The 24,305-nt window shown below is 37.0% G+C and overlaps 2 protein-coding genes across 5 annotated transcripts; both read right to left on the bottom strand.

The window, feature by feature from the left end:
* Positions 1–5,791: 5,791 nt before the first annotated feature.
* LOC306864805 (homeobox protein GBX-1-like) lies at positions 5,792–8,087 on the bottom strand (the record flags this gene model as incomplete). The annotated part of the gene is made up of 2 exons (XM_079409040.1): positions 5,792–6,306; positions 7,652–8,087. 2 exons carry the CDS (start codon positions 8,085–8,087, stop codon positions 5,792–5,794), a joined length of 951 nt encoding a protein of 316 aa, XP_079265166.1.
* Positions 8,088–10,216: 2,129 nt separating this feature from the next.
* LOC306865180 (ankyrin repeat and SOCS box protein 10-like) lies at positions 10,217–18,746 on the bottom strand. 4 transcript variants are annotated; one of them, XM_079409634.1, is made up of 5 exons: positions 18,313–18,746; positions 16,067–16,334; positions 14,576–15,080; positions 12,083–12,196; positions 10,217–11,847 (listed from the first exon to the last, which is right to left on the bottom strand). In XM_079409634.1, the coding sequence occupies exons 1-5, from the start codon at positions 18,623–18,625 to the stop codon at positions 11,662–11,664; spliced, it is 1,386 nt and encodes a 461-aa protein (XP_079265760.1). In that variant the 5' UTR covers positions 18,626–18,746; the 3' UTR covers positions 10,217–11,661. The 4 variants fall into 4 exon arrangements, with proteins under 4 accessions (XP_079265760.1, XP_079265763.1, XP_079265761.1 ...); XM_079409637.1 differs by lacking the exon at positions 18,313–18,746 and adding an exon at positions 17,786–18,087 and having other exon boundaries at positions 10,299–11,770; XM_079409635.1 differs by having other exon boundaries at positions 10,312–11,847; positions 17,786–18,323.
* Between the last annotated feature and the right edge of the window lie 5,559 nt (positions 18,747–24,305).

Raw genomic sequence — 24,305 nt, 5'->3', positions numbered from 1 at the left:
GTACATTGTCTTAGTACGCTGCTGCAAAGAAAAGGAACAGAATAGGAACAAAACCCTTTGTAACAGAAAGTCTCTTAATTGAATATTAATGGTTCCAAAATATGATAGAAATTCTAATTAGAATCCTTTACACTTTTCTTATTGGAATCCCTTTTTCTGTAAAAATGGATTAGTGAGTAGATGAGTTTAGCTTTTTGCCGCCATTACCATTTAGCCACTTGTGTTTGAGTGGGGTATTTAATATCATAGAATAAAAGGCTGTTAACTACAGCCCTTGTTTCAGGCATGAAACCGGATGGAACCGGAAGTTCAGTGCCACCTGCATGGTTGTGGCGTAAACAAAATGAAGCCATCTGAAGATTTGAAATGCGCATTTGTGCTTAAATCTCGTTTTGGTTACATTTTAGTATTTAGATGCTTCACTCAAAGCTTCCAGACTTGGACTAAAAGCCTGCAAAAGTCCATTTTGCTTTCATAGGGTGTTTAATTGTGATTTTATGTTTTCTTTCCTCGCATTCTCTCAATCTTGCGTTTATCACTTGTTCTTTCTTTCCCGTCCTTGTTTGGATTCTCGGCGTCTCTCTCTCGCTCGCTCTTCTCAGTGCGTTAATTTGCCTGAGAATGCATTAGCTGTAATGAGAGCTGAAGGCCGAGGGAATCCTCCAGGGTTCCATTAATCATGGCCCCTCAGACAGCCAACCTTGATTACAAGTGGCAAGAAATTCATTAGAGCCGCGCCTCTGACAACTTTTATCTCCGCCACTAGCTCTGACTCATTAGGCAGCCAAATTAAGGCTATGATGGCACTGATGAAATTCATCGCTTGTTTATCCTGTGTGATTTGATGCATCTGCCCATACATCAGCGGCGTGGGCGTCCACCAGACACTCCCCAGGATTCAGGCCTTCCGTTTCCCGTCCCTCCTCTTGCAAGACTCGGCCGCTACCTTGCGCTTCCTAACGATCCATTAATGAAACAAATGCTCGGATATCAATTAAACAATTAATCTGATTGTCATAATGAGAGTGTTCCGCTCTTGACAAGCTGTGCTGGTATTCCCATCACCGCATCCTCGGAACAGCACCTTGTGGAATATCTCTGTAGGCTATTTGGTTTGCTATTCATATTTTTTTTTTTTAGTGGCGGTGCTATAATAATTAAAGCTAGTATAATTGGCATAATGAGAATGCTAATTAGCAGAGTCTCTAAATGAGGGGATATGTAAATGCAACAGCTCATAGGCATTTACCACTAGCGGTTACTGGAGGCTGAAGCAATTAACTTACACACTCGTGTCAGAGCCACATGCTGACAATACAAGTCAAGAAAGTTCAGAGATTCCTCATTAGTTTATGAGATTGTTTTCTGTGCGCATAATTTATGGGATTGTTTTGGGGAATTGTGTTTCGCGATTTAAATGAGCTCGTTTCATCAAATAAAAACAGTTGGGTCTAAATATGAAGACATGAGCTCTGCAACAGGTTTTTCAGAAGGTCAGGGTGCAGTTTTTTAGAGGGTGTGGATTCACGGCTCGGTGTTGCTTTCCTTCTGCCTATTAGCACTTATGAGAGAAAACAGTTGCTGGTGTGTCATACATCATGGTACGTTACACTTGGCATCCTGTTGCTGTTTCTAGCCATGAAGCAGCTTCCAGTTATGGCCACACCGGTCGAGCCTAATTCCTGTAGCTCAAGCAGCAGAGCATATGCCAGAATCATGATCCAATGCATAAATGTGATCCTGTCATGTACACACAGCAGCAGAATATGGTTGTTGTCAGTCCTGTTTCTTTCTACATGATGCGCCAAAGAACAGCGTAAAGAATGGAGATTTAAAAAAATACGAATTACTGGATGATATGTCTCCGGTTATTAATAATACTTTGGTCAGAAGAAAGTCGAGCATTATTTGCGCCCTTGATGAGAGGACAACCTGCTGCCATGGTTACCTCTGTGTCAACCATCAACCAGTTTGCAGGTGTGACTCTGGATTCCGTTCACACACAGAACAGTGATTTAGATTTAAATGCTGTTATCATTCTTAAAACTTTCCAGTGTTTATGTGGCCTGTGTCTAGATTTCTGCTTAGAAAACCAGCCTAAACTCATTTGCTGGTCGTAGCTAGTCTCCCTGGTGGTTTAAAATGGTTTTAATGTTTTTGGTTTTTGCTGCTGGAGAGGCTGTGGGACCAGCTTGAACTGGGTAAAAGTAGTTCATGTTAACCCATTTAATCCCACCGGTCACAATAGTGACCGTAAAAAAGTTTTTCATTTATAAAGATCTACAAACCATACCGACTGATGTTTTAGTGCACTTCCTGCAAACATGGAACAAATAAAGGGTCTCAATTAAATATGTGCAGTTTCACATGATTAGTGCAAATTGTCACATGACCAGAGCAGTTTATTTACTGTTTGCACCTTGAGCAGATGATGGATGCATCAAAGCTCCAAAACAAAAGGCAAGTAAAGTATGTTAACATAAAGATATGACAAAGATGTATGGTACACATTATCTTTAGGGTGTCTAGTATTAATATATGCATTTGGATACATTCAGTTTTGTTGAGTGTGGTCATAGAGTGAGTAAACATGTTGATGGTCACAATAGTGACCGGTGGGATAATGGTGAACTTTATTTTACAATATAATCCAAGGGCAGTTGCTAGTGAAAATGACAATAAAATGTTGCAATGACAAAATATTGCGCTAAATTTAAAATTCAACTGTTAGAAAATTTTACAATAATGATGTTGTAATACTCGTAGCATTGATATAAAAATTTGATGTTATATTTTAGAAAAAAGTAACAATTTTGAAATGCGGTGATGGTTGAATTGTTTAGTTTTTTTATCTCAGTGTTCCTATCAATGTTGCATAAGATTTTTATACATAATAGTAACCCTAGAATGTGATCAAACAGTTTAAAATAGCTGAGCTAAAATATATAACCTTTTTTATAACTGCAGAAAAATTTGGGATTAAATGGGTTAATATCAAAGACATTCTATTCCAGCAATATTTGTCTCCATTTGCATATTTACATTAGTAAAAGGCAGCTTAATTATTGCAAAATGTGCTGCTATAAGGCCAGAAACATTTGCATTATCACCTATCACTATATTTTTAGCTGGTTATTTCATGCATCATATATCTTGTTATTTCATGACATGCGTGCATGACGCACAATGGCAAAAAAGTAACATTTGAATAAAATAACTAATGTTATTTAATTATGTAGATAAACACTACATTCTATAAATGTAACACTTCTCATTTAACTACATTTGAGTATATGCATTTGAGTTAAAAGAGTGGAACATTAATGTGGCTGAAATTTACTGAATTACACTGAAATATATTAAATGTACTATGAATGTGTTTTATCATTCATGCTGTTTAGTTTTTATATAATACTCCGGTACATATATTTTACATTACATTTCTGTAGCTCAAACAGCATGGTGCTAGCAACGCCAAGGTCATGGGTTCGATTCCCAGGAAACACATGAGCTGATGGATAAACACATCTGCTAAATGCATAAAAGTAAATAGTTTACCTTCATGCAAAGTGTTTTTTTCAGCATCACTGTATATGTTGATGTAGTCTGTGAACTGACTGTAGTAACTGAATGAGACTCAACCCTGGAACGGAGAGAGAGAGAGAGACCCAGCATGGTCTTTTGCTCTCTCCTGTAATGATTGATGTTGAAGTTCATTACAGTGTGTTGGATATGACCAGTGTAATAGAGCTCCATCACTCTCATCTGAGACAGCACGGCCTCCCAAAGAGAGACAAATGAGTCCCATGCTCATTAACAAAAAAACCTCTCTCTCTTTCTCACACACACATATTCTGTCTCTCTCTCTCTCTCTCTCTCTCTTTAGATGATCTGCACTGGTCATCATAGACTCAAATGATTGTTGTCTGCTGCTTTGGGTCAATGTCAGTCTTTCTCAATTATGTTTGCAAAAGTGTGCTTTCATATTCATCGTCTCTTTCAAATTCCTCTCTAATTATACAACTAGGCCATACTTTTCAGGGACACTTTTAAGTGAATGGTGAGACTTTTAATTAAGTCACAGATATGCACATTAAATGCATTGAATACATTTTTGAAAAATATATTGTAGCATGAAGGTTGTCATGCAAACTGTGAATCTTATGTATTTTCCTCATGTGACTACATAGTCTCATTTAACATGATAAATAATGTTTTTCAGCGAATCAAATGCATTTTGTGTCAAGGCTAAACGGTTAGTTAATGTTTCATGCAAAGTCATAAAAATTTAATATCTGCATAAATTTATGTAGAATGAAAATATAGACTGCAGATAAGGCCAAAAGAAATGATTCAGACCAATAATGCTCATTTATAGAGAAGAGATGTGGAATGCTCAAGCTTCACAATGCTTCCACTTTCTGAAAAATAAAATAAATGTTCAGTTTTAACAGAAGGATAAACATTTTACCCCATGGTCTCTTGATGTGCTCTATTACCTGCTCAAAATGCATCAAATAAAGTAAATCTGCTGGATGTAAAGAAGAGCTAGGATCCACAACTATTTCAACCAGAAGAAAATAAAATAGAGATCTAAGTTGTGACCTGTGCATTAAAACAATAAATGCCCTGGAAAGAGATATTGCAAGATTAACATTTCCTGATATTATTTCTAATGTCTTGATATTTAAAGGTTTAACAGTGGACGTATTTTAGCATCATTCTTATAAATGTATCAATTGTATATAATAATTCAATTGCGTCCTTATATGTTTACTAAACTATGGTCATTTTATTATTAATTGGACTTTGTAATTACATAATTACATTTATTTTAAGGACGAGTAAATAAATAAACAAACAAACAAATAGAAGTGATCAAATAGTTGCCAATAAATTATTGCCAGTAGTCACTTTAGGATAATGTTTGGTATAAAATATCTATCAATGAGTCAGACTTCATCAGTAAATAATTAACTCTTTGCAAAGAAGACAAAAACTAAAACAGCATTTAAGAAGAAACAACATGCATGCAATAAATACATTTCTCCTCTGAACAGTTTTATGCAACCATATTGCACATTTATTGTGACGTCGATGGGAATATATCACTCTGTCATTGTGTTCTTGAGCTTATTTATTTCCATCACCGTTTTTTTTTTCTTCACAAAGAATTTGGGGGAGATTCCGCCTCTAAGGGACAGAAATGCTTTAAGAGCACATGCAAAAATGGTCGAAACAACGAGAACGGCCCGTTCATATCATTCGGGGAAATTAGACAACACATGGCAACATGCAAAAACTCACTAGACAGCAACTTATAAATACTTATTTTTAAAAAATGTCTCTTTACAGTCTCGTATAGTGCACATTTGTGTCGCATGGACACATTTAATATTTACAAATGTACAAAATAATAAATAAAAAATAAAGACATTTTAGGGGAGAGAAGGAAAAGAACAAACCTGACCGTAATGTCGATATTGAACAGATATAACCTAAAAGTAGGTAACACCTTATTTCAAAAATATAAAATGTTTAACAGGTCATATACGTTCAAATATCATAAACTTTGATTCATATACGCTGAATGTATATATAAACCAATGACCCGTTAAGCATTGAATAGGCCTCGTGTTTTAAATTGATGAAAGTCGACAAAGTGTTACCTAAAAGTCACTGAATATCCTTCTAAGATACTGCGTCATGCATCCGTAGTGTGTGACCCCTGACCTGGGGGAATGTGGGTCATGTTCGTTTGAGGAGTTCAGGGTCATTTTCATTGAGGAGTTCATGGCCTGCTGCCCGGTTCGATCTGTTGATGTTGACTCCGCACCGCGAACCTGTTGACATGCACGGGAATGGGCACCACGATTTTGGGGTTCCTGACGGGCTCCCCGGATCTGTTGTTGACGTTGCCGGCTTTGATCCGTTTCCATTTGGCCCTGCGGTTCTGGAACCAGATTTTGACCTGGACCTCGCTGAGTTTGAGCGCGTGCGCGATCTGCGAGCGCTCGGTGAGGGACAGGTACTTCTTACAGTGAAACTCCTTCTCGAGTTCCAGCAGCTGCTCGCTAGTGAAAGCAGTCCGCCTCCTCCGGCTCTTTCCCGCTGAGCCGCCCGGCGGTAACGCGTCCTGTGAGCCGCCTTTGAGTTTGCTTTTCTGGGACGCTGAGGCGCAGGTGTTCCCGTCGGAGAAGCTTTCGTTCTCGCTGTCGGCTGAACTGTCCTCCCTGTCACTGCACGCGGCCTCCGCTGATTTCAGGTCCAGTTTCTCATCATCTGAACTGTAGAGTTTGGTTTCGCCTGAAGAGAATGAAAATAGAGACATTAATCATTACAAATATTCCACACAGATTTGTGCAGTTCAAAAGACAAATGTAGGATTTATGTAAAACATTTCGTCCCTCTAAAGGTGAAGTTGAACTAATAGTCCTTTAATTAGTTGGAGTCCTTTTTGACAACCTTGGGCTATAATTGAAATAGAGTAGAAATCAATCGTCAAATTTTCTAACCAGATAAAAAAAAAAAATGTTAAAGTGCGCTAGAACATTAATTATTTATCGTTTACTTTCTGCTTGATTCTATAGACATTAGTTCATAAATATCCTAAAACGCAGGCTAATAAAATCCAACAAGAGCATAACTTTTTCTACTAGTCCAGGCCTGTCTACATATTCATGCATATTCATATTCACTACATATTCAATTCTAAAACTGACTTTTACATTCATAACTGTAAAGTAGGCTACATTTAAAGCATCAACCTGCAAGTTTATTGCGTTTTCGATGACGAATGTTTAAAAACAATGGTGTTTAAACTCGAAAGATCTAGTAGAAATGACAGTATCAGGTTGCATGGGGAAAATATATTTTTATAATTTATAATAGTAACGAAATAATAAACCACTGTGCTGAAACTATAGAATAATTGCTTTTGTTTATATCGTTTGCTTTTTCAGTCTGCTCTATTTTCAGCTTTAAAATATCTAATTCTACATAAATTATTTAGAAATATCACAAAATATTATTGTAAAAACCCAAATCGTTTTGTAGCATTGTTTCGAAACTCTCCAGTGGCAGGAGTGAAGGCCTGTGCCTCCTGAACACAAATCACATGACAATGGACGTTTTCAAGTGTTCATTTGTCTTTCGATAATTTTATGAACTCCCTAAGAACAATAACAGATGATAAAATGCACTGCTATTCCAGCACACAAAACCACTATACAACGTTGGTGAATTTTCATTCAAAGGCCATTGCCTTTTTTTTTTTTTTTTTTAACAATTCTTAACTTTAAAGTGTCGTAGGCTACAATCTTAAAGTTCATGCATAAAGTTTTTATGGAGTTCCACGTAGTTAGAAAAATGTTATTGAATTAATTTCTGCAGCACTTTATGTTCACCAAAAGCGCATCATTCTTATCAAGAACCATTTTTATAAAATCTTCGTTTTGCATTGAAAGTTACTTTATTTAGCATATTGGTTTATATCTAACTCAACAGCAGCAGTTCCCTAAAGAACTAAAGAATAAAAGTTTGTTGTGGAACTTTCGGGATCAGAACTTTTGTTTTGAATAAAGGCCGTTCGAACTGTTTGCGCTCGTAATTAAACCATCTGTCAAAGTGAGAGTTTGTGTCCGGCGCTCACCTGCAACCGCCTGAAAAGTTTCCGTGAAATTGAGGAGTTCAGAGCCCTTGAGTTCGTCATGCGGGCTCTCCTGCCGGTTCATCCCCGTCCCGTCCGCGCCTAATCGGGGTCCCGGCATCTCCTGCGGGGGATAGAAACTATCTGGAGGGTCCGAGAAACTGGGCAGGGTGGTGGTGAGCGCCACCATGGAGGGCATCCCCTGCCCCAACCCCGCGCAAAAAGTGTTGGTCAGGCGCCCCGCGAACGATGCCAGCGGTGCCAAGGGAGGGATGCCCGACGGTAATGACGAATGAGACAGGGCTTGCGGAATCATAAGCGGTCGGTACGGCATAAACATCGGGTAGCCCGTGTAGAGCAGGTGGCCCGGCCGGGGATGTGGAGTGCCTATCAAAGAATCAATGGAAAACGCCGCGCCTGGACCGCTCGGTCTCTGCATGGTGAAGTGAGCGCGGTCTGGTCGTATAAATCCCGTGCAGTGGCCTTCTGAGACAAATCACCCAAATGTGGTCCACGGATATCCTGCTGGTGCTGTAGGGTCCTCGCCGTCCAACTGACTGAGACCTGATGCGTTTTTTGTCTGGAGCTCTCAGTGTCTCAGCCTCTGTTTGTCACATACTGAGACATAAACACACACACGCACAGCCCCCTCTCTCTCTCTTTCTCTCTCTCTCTCTCTCGCTTTCTCTCGGTTATCATCAATACAAGAGGATAGAAGGGGGAGTTGCCCTGGAGACTCATCCATCTTCCTCAAATTACGCTTCATTTCCTTATTCAGTCCCTGACTTTTTAGGCCGCCTAGAGAGAGGGGGGTAGTTTCCCAGTGGGTCAAGTCCCCTCCTCTGGAAAGCGAATGTGAGGGGACTGCGCTGACCACACCAACCCAATCAACTATTATTAATTTTGATTGATGATAAGTAATTACTTTGCATTCAAGGGAAGATATATAACAACGGTTCTTTTGTTGATTCCGATGGCATCGGAGTCGTGAGGGCGGAGAGGCAGATGTTTCGGCCCTCTTGTGAGAGTGAGTCTTTTCTATTCTGTTGGGAGAAAGAGTGAATCTGGCCGACAATTATCCCCAAGAGAGAGATTTCACTGATGAAATGACGTTTGAATGTAGATCTGTGTGAACTCTTACTGATAAAGTAAGGGGGAATTACAAAATATGGCTATAAATATCTATATCTGTTTATAGATGGGTTTTCTAGATGATAAAAATAAGAAATGTCTAAATTTAGTTGAAGTAACATAGCAAGTTCTTAGAAAAGCATAGCTATTAGTTTCACCCTTTTTCTAAAAAAAAAGGGTTTATAGCCTACAACTTTCTACATTTTTGTCAAAATGTAATTTTATTGTATTTTTTAGGCCTACATGTCATGCATTTTTAGTCACAAAACAAGTAGGCCAACTTGTGTGTCACCTTTGTTCAATATTTAGGCTATGTATTTAAACTATATAACAAAAAATGTTTTGTTTAGATGGCTTACGTCACGTTTGGGTCTCAGGGCGGCGAAAAAAACTGTTGTCAACAGATTACATCCAGTAAAATTCCCTGAAAGTCACTGGATAATTCGCGCACTGGTCATGAATAACAAGAAGTTTCTTCATCTTACCTCAACAAAACATGCCTTTTTATTTAAAAATGTATTTTTGAATAATTCAATGACCTTCACACGCAGCCAGGATGTTTTTTCCAATTAATTCATGCTTTTAAAGAGTAATTTTTCTTCTTATATTTTATTCTGCACCGTTAGATATAAAAATGAATGCAGTTCATAAATTGAAAACGTGTCAATCATAGCAGAAGTCATTGTATGAAATCCATTTTAATGTATTTTTTAAAGATCCAGACAAAAACAAAAGAGCTTCAGATATTCAGAGGAAAGATCCTTGGTGGAAAATCACACAGATAATTTGATAAGATTTTAAGTACACAGAAAATTAAGAAGGACAAGACTTTAAGAGAAAAAGTAACCTACTTTCCTTTAATAGTTGAGAATATAATTTCGATTTTAGAAGAAAAATAATAAAAGAAAAACAAAGAGAAGGGGTCTAAAATTGTACCCTCTGAGCGGTTTCTCTTTCCCCGCTAAGCATTAATTTAATCGGAGATCATTTTCCCGTTTAAATGCCAATTCACTTCTGATGATGATTAGACGCTATTGAGTCCTGCGGGGCGCGAGCTCTCCAACTGGCCGTCTGATTGCGCGAGGACATAAACACATCACCTCCGACTCTGATTAGCGATGGAGGACCCACAGATGCTAATTATTCTTATAATTGCAAATGACTCCATTCAGGAGCAGTGCTCTTTGATCTATTGAAACCAGACAGCGTTCTCTCTCTCTCTCTCTCTCTCTCTCACGCTACTGAATGGGATACAATCAGAGCCCCCCTCCTCCTGGTCATCTTATATGAGACTTTTATCAAAGATCTGCTCGTAGACAATTGCTTTGCACCTTTGTTCTTCGCTACATGTACTACACATGAATACAGAAATCATAAACCAAGGCTTTATCTTTGACGCGCAATTAATAACTTTATATCCGAATAGTGCAGCATAATAGAGGAAAACATTTTTTATTCCTAAAATGTGCTATGATTGCAGTGATCTGTGTGTGAGGATGATACAAGTAAAGCAATATATGCAGAATATGCATGACATTTGAATCATATTTTTATTTTGAAAAAGCAGTAAATTATCAAAAATGCACTTCACACGCATCCAACCTGGTAGTATTAATAATAACAATAATAAGCATCATTATGGATATGTTAATACAATTAAACCAAAATTATTATTATTATTATTATTCATAATTTGTTCTGGTAAATCCTTTTAATCAAATGTCCATTGCATTGTTGGTGTTAAGATGACAGGATCATTAAACACATGAGACCCTCACATTGGCCCCCATCATTCTGCGCTCCGCCTTTACTTCTGGTTACTATTCAAGTGCATGCTTCTTCATAACATAATCATAATCACATATGTCCACACATCTCCGAGTGGTTAGAGGATGTCTCTCGTCTCTCAGACTTGATAATGGCCTGTAACAAAAATGTACGTGATGCATACATGTGGAGCTTAACAGTTATACACATCATAATCCATATAAATCATGTTCTAAATAGTCTTCTACGCCTAAATCAGCATTTATTGACCGAGACAAACCCCTTTTGCAATGGATACCTTATCTTGTCCGATCTTGACCTTAAAAAAGTGGAATATGAATGTCAAATCACTGAATTGTAATGTAAAATATGACATAAAAAAGGACATTGTAAGGAACACCTCAGTGTGGACAAGCAAACTTAAAGCACTTAAAATGGACAATTTGATAAAATACAATAGAATAATCGAACCTTGCCTTCCTGAAAAATGCTTTTTATATAATCTAGATCAGCATTTGAACAAATTTACTGGAAAATATTAAATGCATTTGTAGCTGGCCCAGTAATCAGTATGATTTGAACGTAGTGCATATATTGATTATTAAGTAGATTAGCTAAAAGTAATAAGTTACATCAGTAAAAATACATTTTATTTTACAAGAACGTGAAAAATTATTAAAGCATTCAGAATGTTACTTTGAAATATTTTCCATTCAAAATTACATTGCATGGAATCCTATCAGTGATTTGAGAATTCATATTCCACTTGAGCTCCAAGGCGCCCCAGTGTGGTGGTTAATGTAATAATGAATGTGTGTTGTACTGGATGTATGAACTTTACATACAGACCTTCTGCATCCTCCTCCTGTTTTATTCTTCATAAACATCCTTTAATCCTCTATTATGATCGATATCAGTAATAATACAACACATTATTACATTAAAAATCTCACTCACAGATTTGCATTATAAGCATTACCTAAAATTTCCACCTGTTTGTATCGTCTTCGGTAAAGACAGGACAGTTTTCCAACACAAATCATTCAGAATCACACAGAATAAAACAAAATCACTGCATGCGTGTACTGTGTGTTGTACAGGGTCTGTGGTCTCTGTCAGTGTATATAGTCTCTGAATCCCAGCATTAGGTAATTTTTAAGAAAGGTTGGTAGACCCAGTTTAGGGACCACGTTGTGCAAGCGACCTTCCAGAAACGATCGGAGTCTGTGACGAGCCAGATGTTGCAGAGATCGAGGAGTTTGCATCAGCGCAAACAGGGATTCATAGAATTCCCGGTGTTTCTGTGCAAAAACAATACACTTAATATATATTATATGAGAGCTGATAAAATGTAAAAACTGTAACTTGAATGCAATGTAAGTCGCTTTGGATAAAAGCGTCTGCTAAATGCATAAATGTAAATGTATATGGTACTTTCAGAAGAATATTTTGAGTTCTTTAGGTGATTTTTATTTTAATAAAACTTTTTTACTTAAATATTTATTACATTATATTTAAGAAAATAGGTAATCTGACCTGAAACACCTCAGGGGGCACAGCTTCTACCCAGGCTTCAGTGATTTTGAGGCGGTCGTATGCGTTGAGGAGCACTTCTATTGTTCTTGGAGAAGTGCCGCAATATTTCAACACCTGAGCAGATATATTACAGAATAAATCTGTCATATTACAAGAAAAAACAAACATTGAAATTAAACCAAGAATCAAGTCTTTTTTTTGTTTGTTTTATATTGTAAAAAAATCCAATAAAATATATTTTTAAATAGATTTTATAAAAATTTCAAAAAAATTTTTTGAATATGTAAAATAGATTTTAAAATGTATTCTATTGCAAAGTTGATTGCATCATAACTCCGGTCTACAGTGTCACATGATCCTTCAGAAATCATTCTAATATGTTGATTTTCTGCTCGAGAAACATTTCTTATTATTATCAATGTTGAAAACAGTAGTGGTTCATATTTTTACTGAAACGTGCAATTTTTCAGGATTCTCTGATGAATAGAAAGTTTGAAAGAGCAGCATGTGTTTGAAACAGAAATCTTTTGTAACATTAAGTCACTTTTAATCAATTTAATGCATCCTTATTGCTAAATAAAAATATCATTAAAGTGAACTCAAATAAGTTTGAAAACCGATCCAAATTCAGTGTTCTTCAGAAACCCATTACACTGTGAATCAGATCTTGCTTTGCTATTAATAACTAAAATGATAAAGAAACACTATCCTCAGTCTTTCGCAATAACAAACAGTGGAGGGAAGCCGGTCATAGATGAGCAGCTTTTTGTCAGTTTCCACCTGGTGCAGCAGCCCCACCTGTGTTGTGGAGGTCAAAGGTGGAAAGTTGTATTTTTGGGAGAACATTGCATGGAATAATGAACTACTTGGGCTGATGAACAGATTGGGCCCCCCTCTGGGGGATTGTGGGGAATTTCTGCAATTAATGCTAATTAATCTCCTATTAACATTTGCCTCGTTAAGACTCAGGCAATTTATTTGGCACAAGTGGGACTCGTTGGATGCGTGATATCAAGTGTTTTTAACTGTGCGCTTTTGAAAGACAGAACTAAATCTATCTGAAAGTGATTATTTCTGTATTTGTGACAAATAAAGGATCATGTGCTGCTTGCGGTGAACTTTAATTATGGTTTTGAGTTCATTTATTTCTATATATTAGTTCAGGATAAACATCTGTGCTAAAGAAAACTGTAATTTACAGATTGCAGATGGATGCCTTCTAGAGATGTGGGTTCGTTCCTTACAAATGGCAGAACAGTAAGTTTTCAAGTTGTTCTTAAAAGATATATTTCAGCCAAAAATGATTTCTGTCATCATTTACTCTCTTTCATGTCATTCCATGACTTACTTTCTTTTGTGGAACATAAAAGTAGATATTTTGGAAGTCAATATAGTGTGCAAACAATAAAAATATGATTTTTAAAAAAAATGTATACACTTCAAATATATTATTTGGTGTTCCACAGAAGAAAGTAACTCATACATGGTTTGGAAATGACATGAAAGTGAGTAAATGATGAGCATTTAAATTTCTGGGTGAACTTTAAAGTTTGTGCTGTTACCAGCAGTGTTCATACACAAATCTGTTTCATTATTTAAGTGGTCTATACACTGACATCTACATCCAGTTTACCAGTTATCAATGGACTCTTTCTCTAGGTCTAATGCTGCATTCCATTCATTTCGGAAAATGGGAATTTACTTCCAACTTGGAAAAAATACTTCAAACATGAAGTGATGTCACACAAATATGGCGGCACCCAGTGAGGTAATAATATATTTACTTAAATTTACTTTTTGAATCATAAATTATTTAAAATTCCTAAATTTAAATCATTCTAATATGCTGATTTGCTGCTCAAGAAACATTTCGTATTATCAGTGTTGAAAACAGTTGTGCTGCTTTATATTTTTGTGGAAACCTTGATGCAATTTTCAGGGTTCTTTGATGAATAGAAAGTTCAAAAATAACTGACTTTGCTTAAATAAATGAATATATAAATAACTGAAGTAAGAAAAAAGGAATTAAACAGAATTTTTAAATAATTAGGAACCAGTCCTGATTAGATAATTAAACAATGAAACAAAGAACATTAAGGATAAAATATAGATAAATATATGAAAAATATAAAAATTAGTAACACTTTAGTATAGGGGCCACTATTAACTAGTAGCATGCCTATTATTAACATACTGGCTGTTTATTAGTACTTATAAAGCACAAACTCTGCATGACCATATTCTACATCCCTAATCCTAATTTAACAACTACCTTACTAACTATTAATAAGCAGCAAATTAGGAGTTTATTGAGGCAAATATCATAGTTAATGGTTTGTTATTGGCCCTTAAAATAAAGTGTGACCAAAAATTTCAGTATATCCAACAAGAATGTGACTATTAGATAAGGATTTTATTCCCAGTAAGACTGGTTCAGAATTTTTATGGAACATTAGAATTCCTTGACTAGGTATAAGGATATAATGACCTGACCTTGGGCAGAGCTCCAGGCCACACCCTGATGGATCCGTAATTGAGAAGAGCCTGTACAATCCTCTCAGGCTCATGGTTCGTCTTGTAGGCCACCGCCTTCAGGATGTTATGCATCGGTGCGTCGCCGCCGTAATCCATTTCGTTGACCAAGGCTTTATACTTCAGCAGCAGATCCACCACGTCAGGGTTGGCGTTCTTACACGCCATGTGCAGTGGAGTCTGCTTGTCCGCGTCACTAATATGTATGTCCGCCCCAGCAGACACCAGCATGTGGCAAACACGGCTGTAGCGCTCCAGAGACGCACAGTCCTGCGGGTGGGAGCAGGCAGCATTCAGTGGGGTGTTTCCTTCATCGTTTTGTAGGTTAAGCGCAGCTCCGTGTCGTAAGTAGAGCTCCATGTGATCAGGAAGGCCATGGCGGGCCACCACATGAAGGGGTGTTTCGTTATCATCCAAGCTCTGACTGTTGATCAAAGCACTAAATGCTAGTAGATGTTTGGCACATCTGGAAAAAACATCAAAAACTTCAGCCTGTATTACATTCTGCATAAGCAATATAAATTTGGTAGGATATTACTTGGTCATCAAAGTCAAGTACACTACTGATAAAAAGTCTGGAATTTTTTTTTTTTTTTTGTCTTTTATGCTCAAAAAGGCTGCATTTATTTGATTTGAAAATACAGTAAAAACAGTAATATTGTTATCTATTTTAATATATTTTAAAATGTAATTTACATCCGTGATGCAAAGCTGAATTTTCAGCATCACTACTCCAGTCTTCAGTGTCACATGATCCTTCAGAAATCAGTCTAATATACTGATTAAGCACTTATTTTTATTTTCAAAGTTTAAAACCATCGTGCTGCTTTATACTTTTGAAGAAAACAATGATACACTGTAATTCAAAAGTTTGGGGTAAGAAAAAAAAAACGGACAATAAGTTAATTTATTCAACAAGGAAGCATTAAATTGATCAAAAGTGACAGTAAAATGATTTATGTCACAAAGTTTCGATTTGAAATGAATTATGTTATTTCTACTTGAAATAAACAAAATAAACTTTCTATTTATCAAAGGATCCTGAAAGAAATGTATCATGGTTTTTCACAAAAAATATTATGCAGCAGAACTGTTTTCAGTTTTTATTCGTTGCATATTAGAATGATTTCTGAAGGATCATGTAACACTGAAGATTGGAGTAATGATCACTTTGCATCACCGGAATAAATTATATTGTAAAATATATATTCAAATAGAAAACAGCTATTTAAAACTCTAATTATATTTCACATTATTACTGTTTTTGATCAAATAAATGCAGCCTTTTTGAGCACAAGTTGAGAACCTTTTTTCAAAAAAACATTTAAAAAATCGTTATTATTCCAAACTTTTGTCCAGTAGCGTACCTTCATTTCAAGTGTCAATTGAAAATCAAAATCACACAATTCCCCGCAGGATTTCCTGTAATTACTGTACTGAACAAGCACTTACTCAAGTGAATCGAGTTCAGTGCACACGTGCAGGGGCATCTGGCCGTCTTCATTGGTTGCGTTGGGATTGGCTCCGTACTGCAGCAACAGCTTGACACACTCGGGCTGGCACTCCTCACAGGCCTCATGCAGGGCAGTGGTGCCCCCAGGTGCCAGGTCCACTCGAGCGCCCCGCATTAGGAGATGCCGCAGACATTCGGTGAAACCCCGGCCAGCGGTGATGTGCAGCGGCGTGGTCAGCTCTTGTTCGTACGTCAGTGACCACAGTCCTGAAAAAAGAAGAGTTGTGAGATTATCTGAAGCTTTATTTCATTTTCAATCAGGAACTCATGAACAGGCCTGGACAGTTTGAAGATTTAAGGTATTTTAGCTTAGTTTGTGTGGATGGCATCCAGGACAAATCTGCTTTTTTGGTGCATTTTGACTTCAATTTAATGTCCTTTTATTTATTTACCTTTATTTAAATGAAATAATTTTTTTCGAGCCAGATCCAAACCATATGTGGTTGTTTTCCATCATTCAGGATGCAGTGTGACTGTAATGTCATACTCAAAGTGCAGTAGCATTTGTCTCCTATGCAGTACTCATTTTTGTGATCAGTATCAGTAAGTTTCATGGGAACAAACATAAACACAAACTCATAAAAAGACCCCAAGACAACCTCAAAGACACAGTCGGGGTGGGTGCAATAAGAAGAGAGCAATTTATGTGTAACCGAAACACATAGGGGCACAAATAACTATGACAGCAGGTGAGTCTGACGTGGAAATACTGGAAATGAAGATGTGCTAGTGTGGCAAAGTTTGAGTGCTTGTGTACGTGCACAGGAATGTATACATTGTTGTTGTACAAAAGAGATCCTTGAGAACATAAATTAATTCAATTTAAAATCGTTAACCAATTTTAATCATGTTTCATGCCATTTTGTTCTATTTTCTGTGCTAGTAATTCATTTTAGTCAGGTTTGAGATTTCACCCTCGTTTAATATTCTTATTTTCATATACTTATAAGATTGTCTTATCATTCTGTCTACCTCAAAAGTGTGAAACATTGGAAAAAATGTATAATAATAAAAAAATACATGGTAACACTTTAGAATAGGGAACACTTATTCATTATTAACTATGACTTTTCACTCAATAAATTCCTAATTTGCTGCTTAATTAATTAATAGTTAGTAAGGTAGTTGTTAAGTTTAGGTATTGGGTAGGATAAGCGATGTAGAATAAGGCATTAATGCGTGCTTAATTACTACTAATAACTGGCTAATATTCTAGAATATTAGCCAGTTATTAGTAGTAATTAAGCACTATCTATCAAATAAGCAACTAGTTAATCTGAAACTGAACACGGAGCATAAAAGTTTTTGCACTGACACAAAGCTATAAATAGTTAATGAGATTTGTATTGTCTAATTTATGATTGACAGCCAAGCATTGTGGTTAAACCACTTCTGCAGTAACATTCCAGCACCACACATTTGGCATCACAATTTTAATAACCTGCTCAGGAAGTCTAAAACAAACACAACTACATTACACAAAAAAATTAAGCAAACTTCATTTTTATGTATTTTAATGAATTAAACACAATTCAATTCTGTTGTGATTTTGTCGCTTTAGCTCATTTTAAATAAGTAAACTGAACAAGCAGCAAAAATATTTTGCATAGCAAGCTATCTTAACATAATTTCATATTATTTGTGTCCCTGTAACATACTTAGTCCTCTGTAGTTGAACCTGAAGTTTTTCCACTCCTCTATGTTGCTGGTGTCATATATGGCATCTAAAAGATGAGCATATTCTGGGTCATCAACGATACTAATAACAGTGAGGTCATCTCCAACCAGAAGCGCATTCCAGAACTGGAGGATAAGTCCTGACGCCTGAGCCGTTGCAATAACATCGCTGCGATATTTCTTTTGTTTGCGAAACTTAATCTTCGGCCCCATGTGTGAGGTAAAGCGAGGAGCAGGTGCGACTCCAGCCTCTTCTTTGATTGCCTGGGTTAGTCTTAAGACTGGGCACAATGTTGTAGATGATTGCCCTGAATATATTTGCTTAGTCTGCTGCCTGTTTTTAGATAGTGGCTATTTTAAGGCCGCCTGGCATGACCTTTAGAAAGGTCCAGAAACCTGATGCTGTCTGGCCAACTAGATCCAAGAGGTAATCAGTTCAAGTAATCACGACAATCGAAACGGATCTCTAGGAGACAATTGCACCATCAAACTCAACTCGAGTTCTTACCTTTCACTTTTACATTTGCTCTCCAGCGCATGGCTCCTCCTTGAGGCTGGATGACCAGATCTGAAGGAAAGCCTTTTGAGAAGATCTCTTTCACGGCTTGTAGATTTCCAGTGTACAGGGCATTTTGGACAACAGGGTCCTGGCACACCATCGGAGGGTTTCCCACGGTCTGCCTCGAAGACGTCCCTCTGTCCCAGGCTTCTTTCCTCAGCAGGTAGCCACTGAGAACCGGGGCAGCCAGTCTCATCTGGTGCCTTTCCTGCTCTAAAGAGCGCACAGAGCTTGGATTATACATGAGACTCCTTCTAGACATGAATCTGATTGTGCCTTCACACTTAGCTTCTTAGAAGTCTTTTGGTCGAGACACTAAAAGGCCTGAGATCTTTAAAATGGCTTTCTGCTTCTGCTCTCTGGGCTTGTTTTGATATCTGAGTAGGAACTTGGCCACTTGCAAACGGGACTATTTTTACAGAGTCACATGGGTGGGATATAACTGCTACAGTGACTTGCTGTCTATATCAAAACAGACGTTTACCAGCAGGTCAGCTCTGCGGAAACCCTTGCTAGTATTTAATAACAGCATTTGTGGATGCTTTTCAGATCAATATACTGTATTAGGTGCTTCATATACTCATAATTATATTATGTATTCATGAATTATGAAGTCAGTGATGTTAAAAACATTTGAATTCATTTGATTTTTGCAATGCTTTTCAACCTATCTGTCAGAGTTGAGCAATATTCAGAATTTAATTATTGTCACTCTTTTCATTGGACCATCAAATCAGCATGTTAGAATGATTTCTGAAGGATCATGTGACACTGATCTATCTATCTTTTAAACCTTCAAGGCATTTTAAACTGTTTTCAAAACTTTTAAATAAGGTTTTGTTGCTTTTCTAGTTAATGTTTCTTTATTTGTTATGAGCTAAATTATTTCTTTTTTAATTTCACTTCATTTCTACTTCCTTACATTCAAATTCAAATTGCAATTCCTGTTTGCTACTTCAGTTCAATTCAAAATCAGGAACTTTACATTTGAATTTAAAATGCATTCTCGACTCTCGTCTATTTATCTTCGTACATTTCCTCAATATAAAAAATGCATCATAATGCAATAATTACGAATATAATTTCTTAAATTACGATCAGCCATCTGTTTTTTCCCCCTCAGAAATTTCGAGATTCCAGAACACTGACTGTCTTATCCATATGTTAATGACCCTGCCAATAGGAATATAAATGACATTTATTCCATTTTGCCATGCAGTAATAGCTGTCACATTGACTGAAGGCATCAAAAAGTTGCGACTTTGCGAACACACATTACAGGCGAGGCAGAGAATGGGAAGATTGTTTTGCTGCTGGAGTACATCCTTTTAAATGATACACATAATGAGTTTATAATATGCATCTGGGCTACCTCCTCACTACTTTGATGTCTTCCAAATGGCCCGGGTATCATCAGCAAAACATGTAGGCACTTTCCCGCCCCATTGCCTCCCAAATGTATTTTAAATATCATTCCTTGTATCGCAATTATTTAAAACGTTGAACTAAACACTTACTAATGGGGAAAAAAGACAGTGACTTCCATGAATTCATTTCTCAAATGGTGGACATTCAATTTTTGTGGAGGCAGGGACTTTCTCAAGCAAGAAAAAGAAAGAAGTGCATTGAATCAGCACTCCCTCGACTCGTTCGTCTTACTCCCTGCGGACAACACACACACGCAACACGCATATACATATGCACGTACGCAGACACACACTCGTTTGTCTTGCTCCCCGTGGATAGAAGATGTCTGTCATTTTGTCCTGCCGTGAGTTTAACAGTGAGGCCATCTGTAGGGTTAGGATGGTCCGGTCAGACAGCTGAGGACTGGACTTCCAGAACAGGCTAATGATCGTAACCTTCATCAGTGCAATTAGACAATTAGTTCCTGCTGATTATCTCCCACTTAATACTGCCGTCACTGCTGCGCCCCACGTTAAAATCATAAGAATATGTTGCTGAAACATCCACTTGGCGTGCGATGCTAGACGGTACTAATGAATTTACTAATTAAAGGAACAAAGAGCAGACCAAGAATTAGAAATGCAAGCTAATTGGTTGAAACTAATTGATAACAATGAATATTTTTCGAGGAATAACCAACATGATTATGAGCTGTTTGAATGCTGCCTAAATGGTGCTGCGAGTTTTGAATGGAAAAATCCAGAATGGTGGGATGAGATGAAAACTGCTCTGATGAAGCAAAGACAGATCGAAGAACATCACAAAGCCTTCAAGACCATTAGATTCTACTGGACTTCATGCAGGAGTATCCGGCCACTTACCTACAGAAGATGATGTTCATCAATCATGATGATCCTGTTTTGAGACCTGGATGAACTTTTACTAAATTCCAAGGAAGTCCTAGTGGTGCAAATACAGTTAGTCCTTCACATGTCCATGAAATGTTGGTTGCTGATGGTTCCTTATTGTTTAAGACTCATGTCAGCATGAAACAATGGCTAATAGTCATGACAAAAAGACATAAATTGGTAAGATTTACTAACGTTTTGAAAGAAGTCTCTTATGCTCACTAAGGCTGCATTTATTTGTTTAAAAATACAGTAAAAACAGCAATATTGTGAAATATTATTGCAAATTAAAATAACAGTTTTCTATTCTAATATATTATCAAATGTAATTTATTTCTGTGATGGAAAAGCTGAATTACTCCAGTCACTTATGCATATGCACATATGCTTTTATTTTATTTATTTATTTATTTGTGGAAACTGCTCCATTTTTCAACATTGTTTGAATGAGAAAGTTCAAAAGAACAGTGTTTATTTGAAATAGAGATATTTAGCAACATTATAAATATCTGTAATTTCACTTATGATCATTTTAAATGCATCCTTGCTTAACAAAAGTATTAATTTGTTTAAAAAAAAAAGTTACTGAGCACAAACTTTTGAACAGTACTGTATTAAGATAGCAATATGAGCAAATATTGGTCATGTTTAGTGAGAATATTATTAATATATCTTTGAAATAACTTACAAAATCATTATTTTGAATTGTTCCATCATGTCTATCATCCTGAAAGAAGGTGCTGTAGGCTGATACAAGATGTAATAATTCTGAGTTGCTCTAACAATACAACAGCAACTTTAATGTGGTGCCAGACAGCATCTTCCATTGCTATCCTCAAGATTGGGCTCTGTTCAGTTCCGAAACATTAACTTTGGGGGATTAATTGAATTTCCGAGGCTAAGACTCATCAATATGCCTCAGTAGAGAATATTATATCAAATTAATTTATGCAGCGAGTTTGCCAAAATCGTGAGTCAATGTTGGCGCAAAAAGTTAGCTGGCATTATGAGACATAATTCTTCACGAGACTGGCATTTATGATAGCCGCATTGTCCCGTTGCTCAAAAAAAGCTGGCAATTCTGTTTCAAAGCTGGTTGGTCCTAACATTTTGAATAGATTATTGAAATTTAGTAATGAGGTGAAATTTGTAATGAGGTTAGGGCGACGCGCTTGCATTTTCTTTCTGCAAAATTGCTTTCTGTCGTTCTTTCAAGCGCCTCGAACCCGCAATGCATGGTGTATGTTCCTCTGTTGATTGTGTACGATCGGGCACCCTCTTCATTATGGCAATTGAGAGGTCCATATTTCAACCTAATAGCTCTCGATAACTTTAACAATTGATCACAACCTCATTTTATTGCGAGCCGAGTTAATACACGCTTCCCTGCCAAGTAGAACATTTTCTAATGATGTACTTGTGCACCAAAACAATGCGGGGCCCAGTGCCTGCATTAGTTACTAATGTCCCCATCTGTAATGTGCTTATACCACCCAAAAGAGAGAAAGGGAGAGGGAGAGAGAGAGAGAGATTGTGTGTGCAGAAATAAAATGAGCGCATGGGGATCTATGAGGGAACCGCAAGATCAAGGGGAACATGGTGATGATGACGATAACGCTTAAGACATTGTCATTAATGACACCATCACCCTCGCTGTAATATGTCCATAGACATGCCATCATTAGCATATATAAGATCATCAGTAAGGCTTATCGTAGGAGCCAGAGAGGGAGGGCTGGGAATACGAAACACCATGTCGGGGCCCAGTGTTCCTCAGACTTCCCTGATTAATGAAGGACAAAGCGTGATTTGTTTTCACCAAAGCTTCCCCCTGTGAAATACTTCATTGGTCAGCTACTAGACTGTAAAATGGACAAGTTATTATTTCAGCATTTTAAATATGAAAATAAAATTGTATTTAAAGCTACTTATTCTGGTTTATCGAGCGAATGCGTCTCTCACAAGACGTCCGACCCCGAGCTTTGTGTCTTTCACCATAAATATAATTTCATGTCCATAAATAAGCTTCACAGACACAGGGCGTCATGTTGGAAAATCCAATTACTCCACCAAAATTGAAAATTTGTCAGCATTTATGTAAAAGTTATTAATTTTAATTTTCTAGACACCTTAGGCATGTGTGATTGGTTTGAAGCACCAGTAGCTTGCATATTTCCCATATATTTAGTTAAAAATAAACAACAATAATAATCAAATATAATAAAACACTGCAATTTGGTGCTTACAGATTATAAAAAAAACAAAAAAAAACATACATTTTAAAATATCTATAATGTATACATTATAATAATATATTATATAATACTATATGTACATTATAATAGATAATATTTTTTATTCATAAAGATATAATCAGAATGCCTTTTTATGTATATATATATGTTTCTTAAAAGCATTTATTTTTCAGTCACCGTGATATGCTTAGGTTTCTTTTGTTTGTAACACAGAGACATCTAATTGTTTGGTTTTGTATTTGTGCTGTGTAGGTTGTTTTTTCATTAGATTCAACATATTTGTACTAATTTGCCCATACAAATAGTCAATCCAGTGTGGAAAACATACTCACATGGTATATGAAAGTGTTGCTCCATTCCATCCTAATCTGTGATTATTTCACTCACTACCTCCTGAAAAAGTCAATATTATGAGATTCTGTGAATATTGCTGAAATATTACTGTTCCAATCTCAATAGTGTTAAAATGACTCCATCTAGTGGCAAACACACAAGATTACAGAGTGATTTCTGCACATCACTTGGTGTAAATGCAGGGTCACAGACCTAGAGGGCCCTGATCTGCATCATATTACATACAGCATTTTATAAACTCTAAAACCCTTTATTAATTTAGAAACATTTAGTAGAACAAAAATGCAGCTTTAGTGAGAAACTCAGACTTATCCTTGGTCACTAAATCACGCTTTATCCAATTACACCCTCATTACACATTTGAAATCAGGAATCTTATGCATCAACTAACATGTAAATTCATGACTTCATGTATTCATTATAGATTACGTATTCACTGAATTCAGTAACTCCATGTAGTGGCACTGGTGGACATGTTTAAAATGGTCATATTTTAGTAACAAAACTCAGAATGGCATTCCCATGTTTGTGGACATGTACCATGGTATTCGTTGTACATATGGTATGGTCAAGCAATCTCATTCTCTTCTCTTTGCCGTGTTCTTCTGTACTCATTTTCTAATTTAGGATAATGAACAGGTGCACTGCAGGGGAAGTCGTGGCCTAATGGTTAGAGAGTCGGACTTGTAATCCGAAGGTTGCGGGTTCGAGTCTCCGGCCGGCAGGAATTGTAGGTGGGGGGAGTGAATGTCCAGCGCTTTCTCCACCCTCAATACCACGACTGAGGTGCCCTTGAGCAAGGCACCGAACCCCCAACTGCTCCCCGGGCGCTGCAGCATAAATGGCTGCCCACTGCTCCGGGTGTGTGTTCACGGTGTGTGTGTGTTCACTGCTGTGTGTGTGCACGTTGGATGGGTTAAATGCAGAGCACGAATTCTGAGTATGGGTCACCATACTTGGCTGAATGTCACTTCACTTCACTTCACTTCATTTATTAATATTGAAGAGTGATTGCAAA

The sequence above is a fragment of the Barbus barbus genome (genome assembly GCF_936440315.1).
Source record: "Barbus barbus genome assembly, chromosome: 46".
In the NCBI taxonomy this organism is placed as follows: domain Eukaryota; kingdom Metazoa; phylum Chordata; class Actinopteri; order Cypriniformes; family Cyprinidae; genus Barbus; species Barbus barbus.
This window is presented reverse-complemented; position numbering and strand designations above follow the sequence as displayed.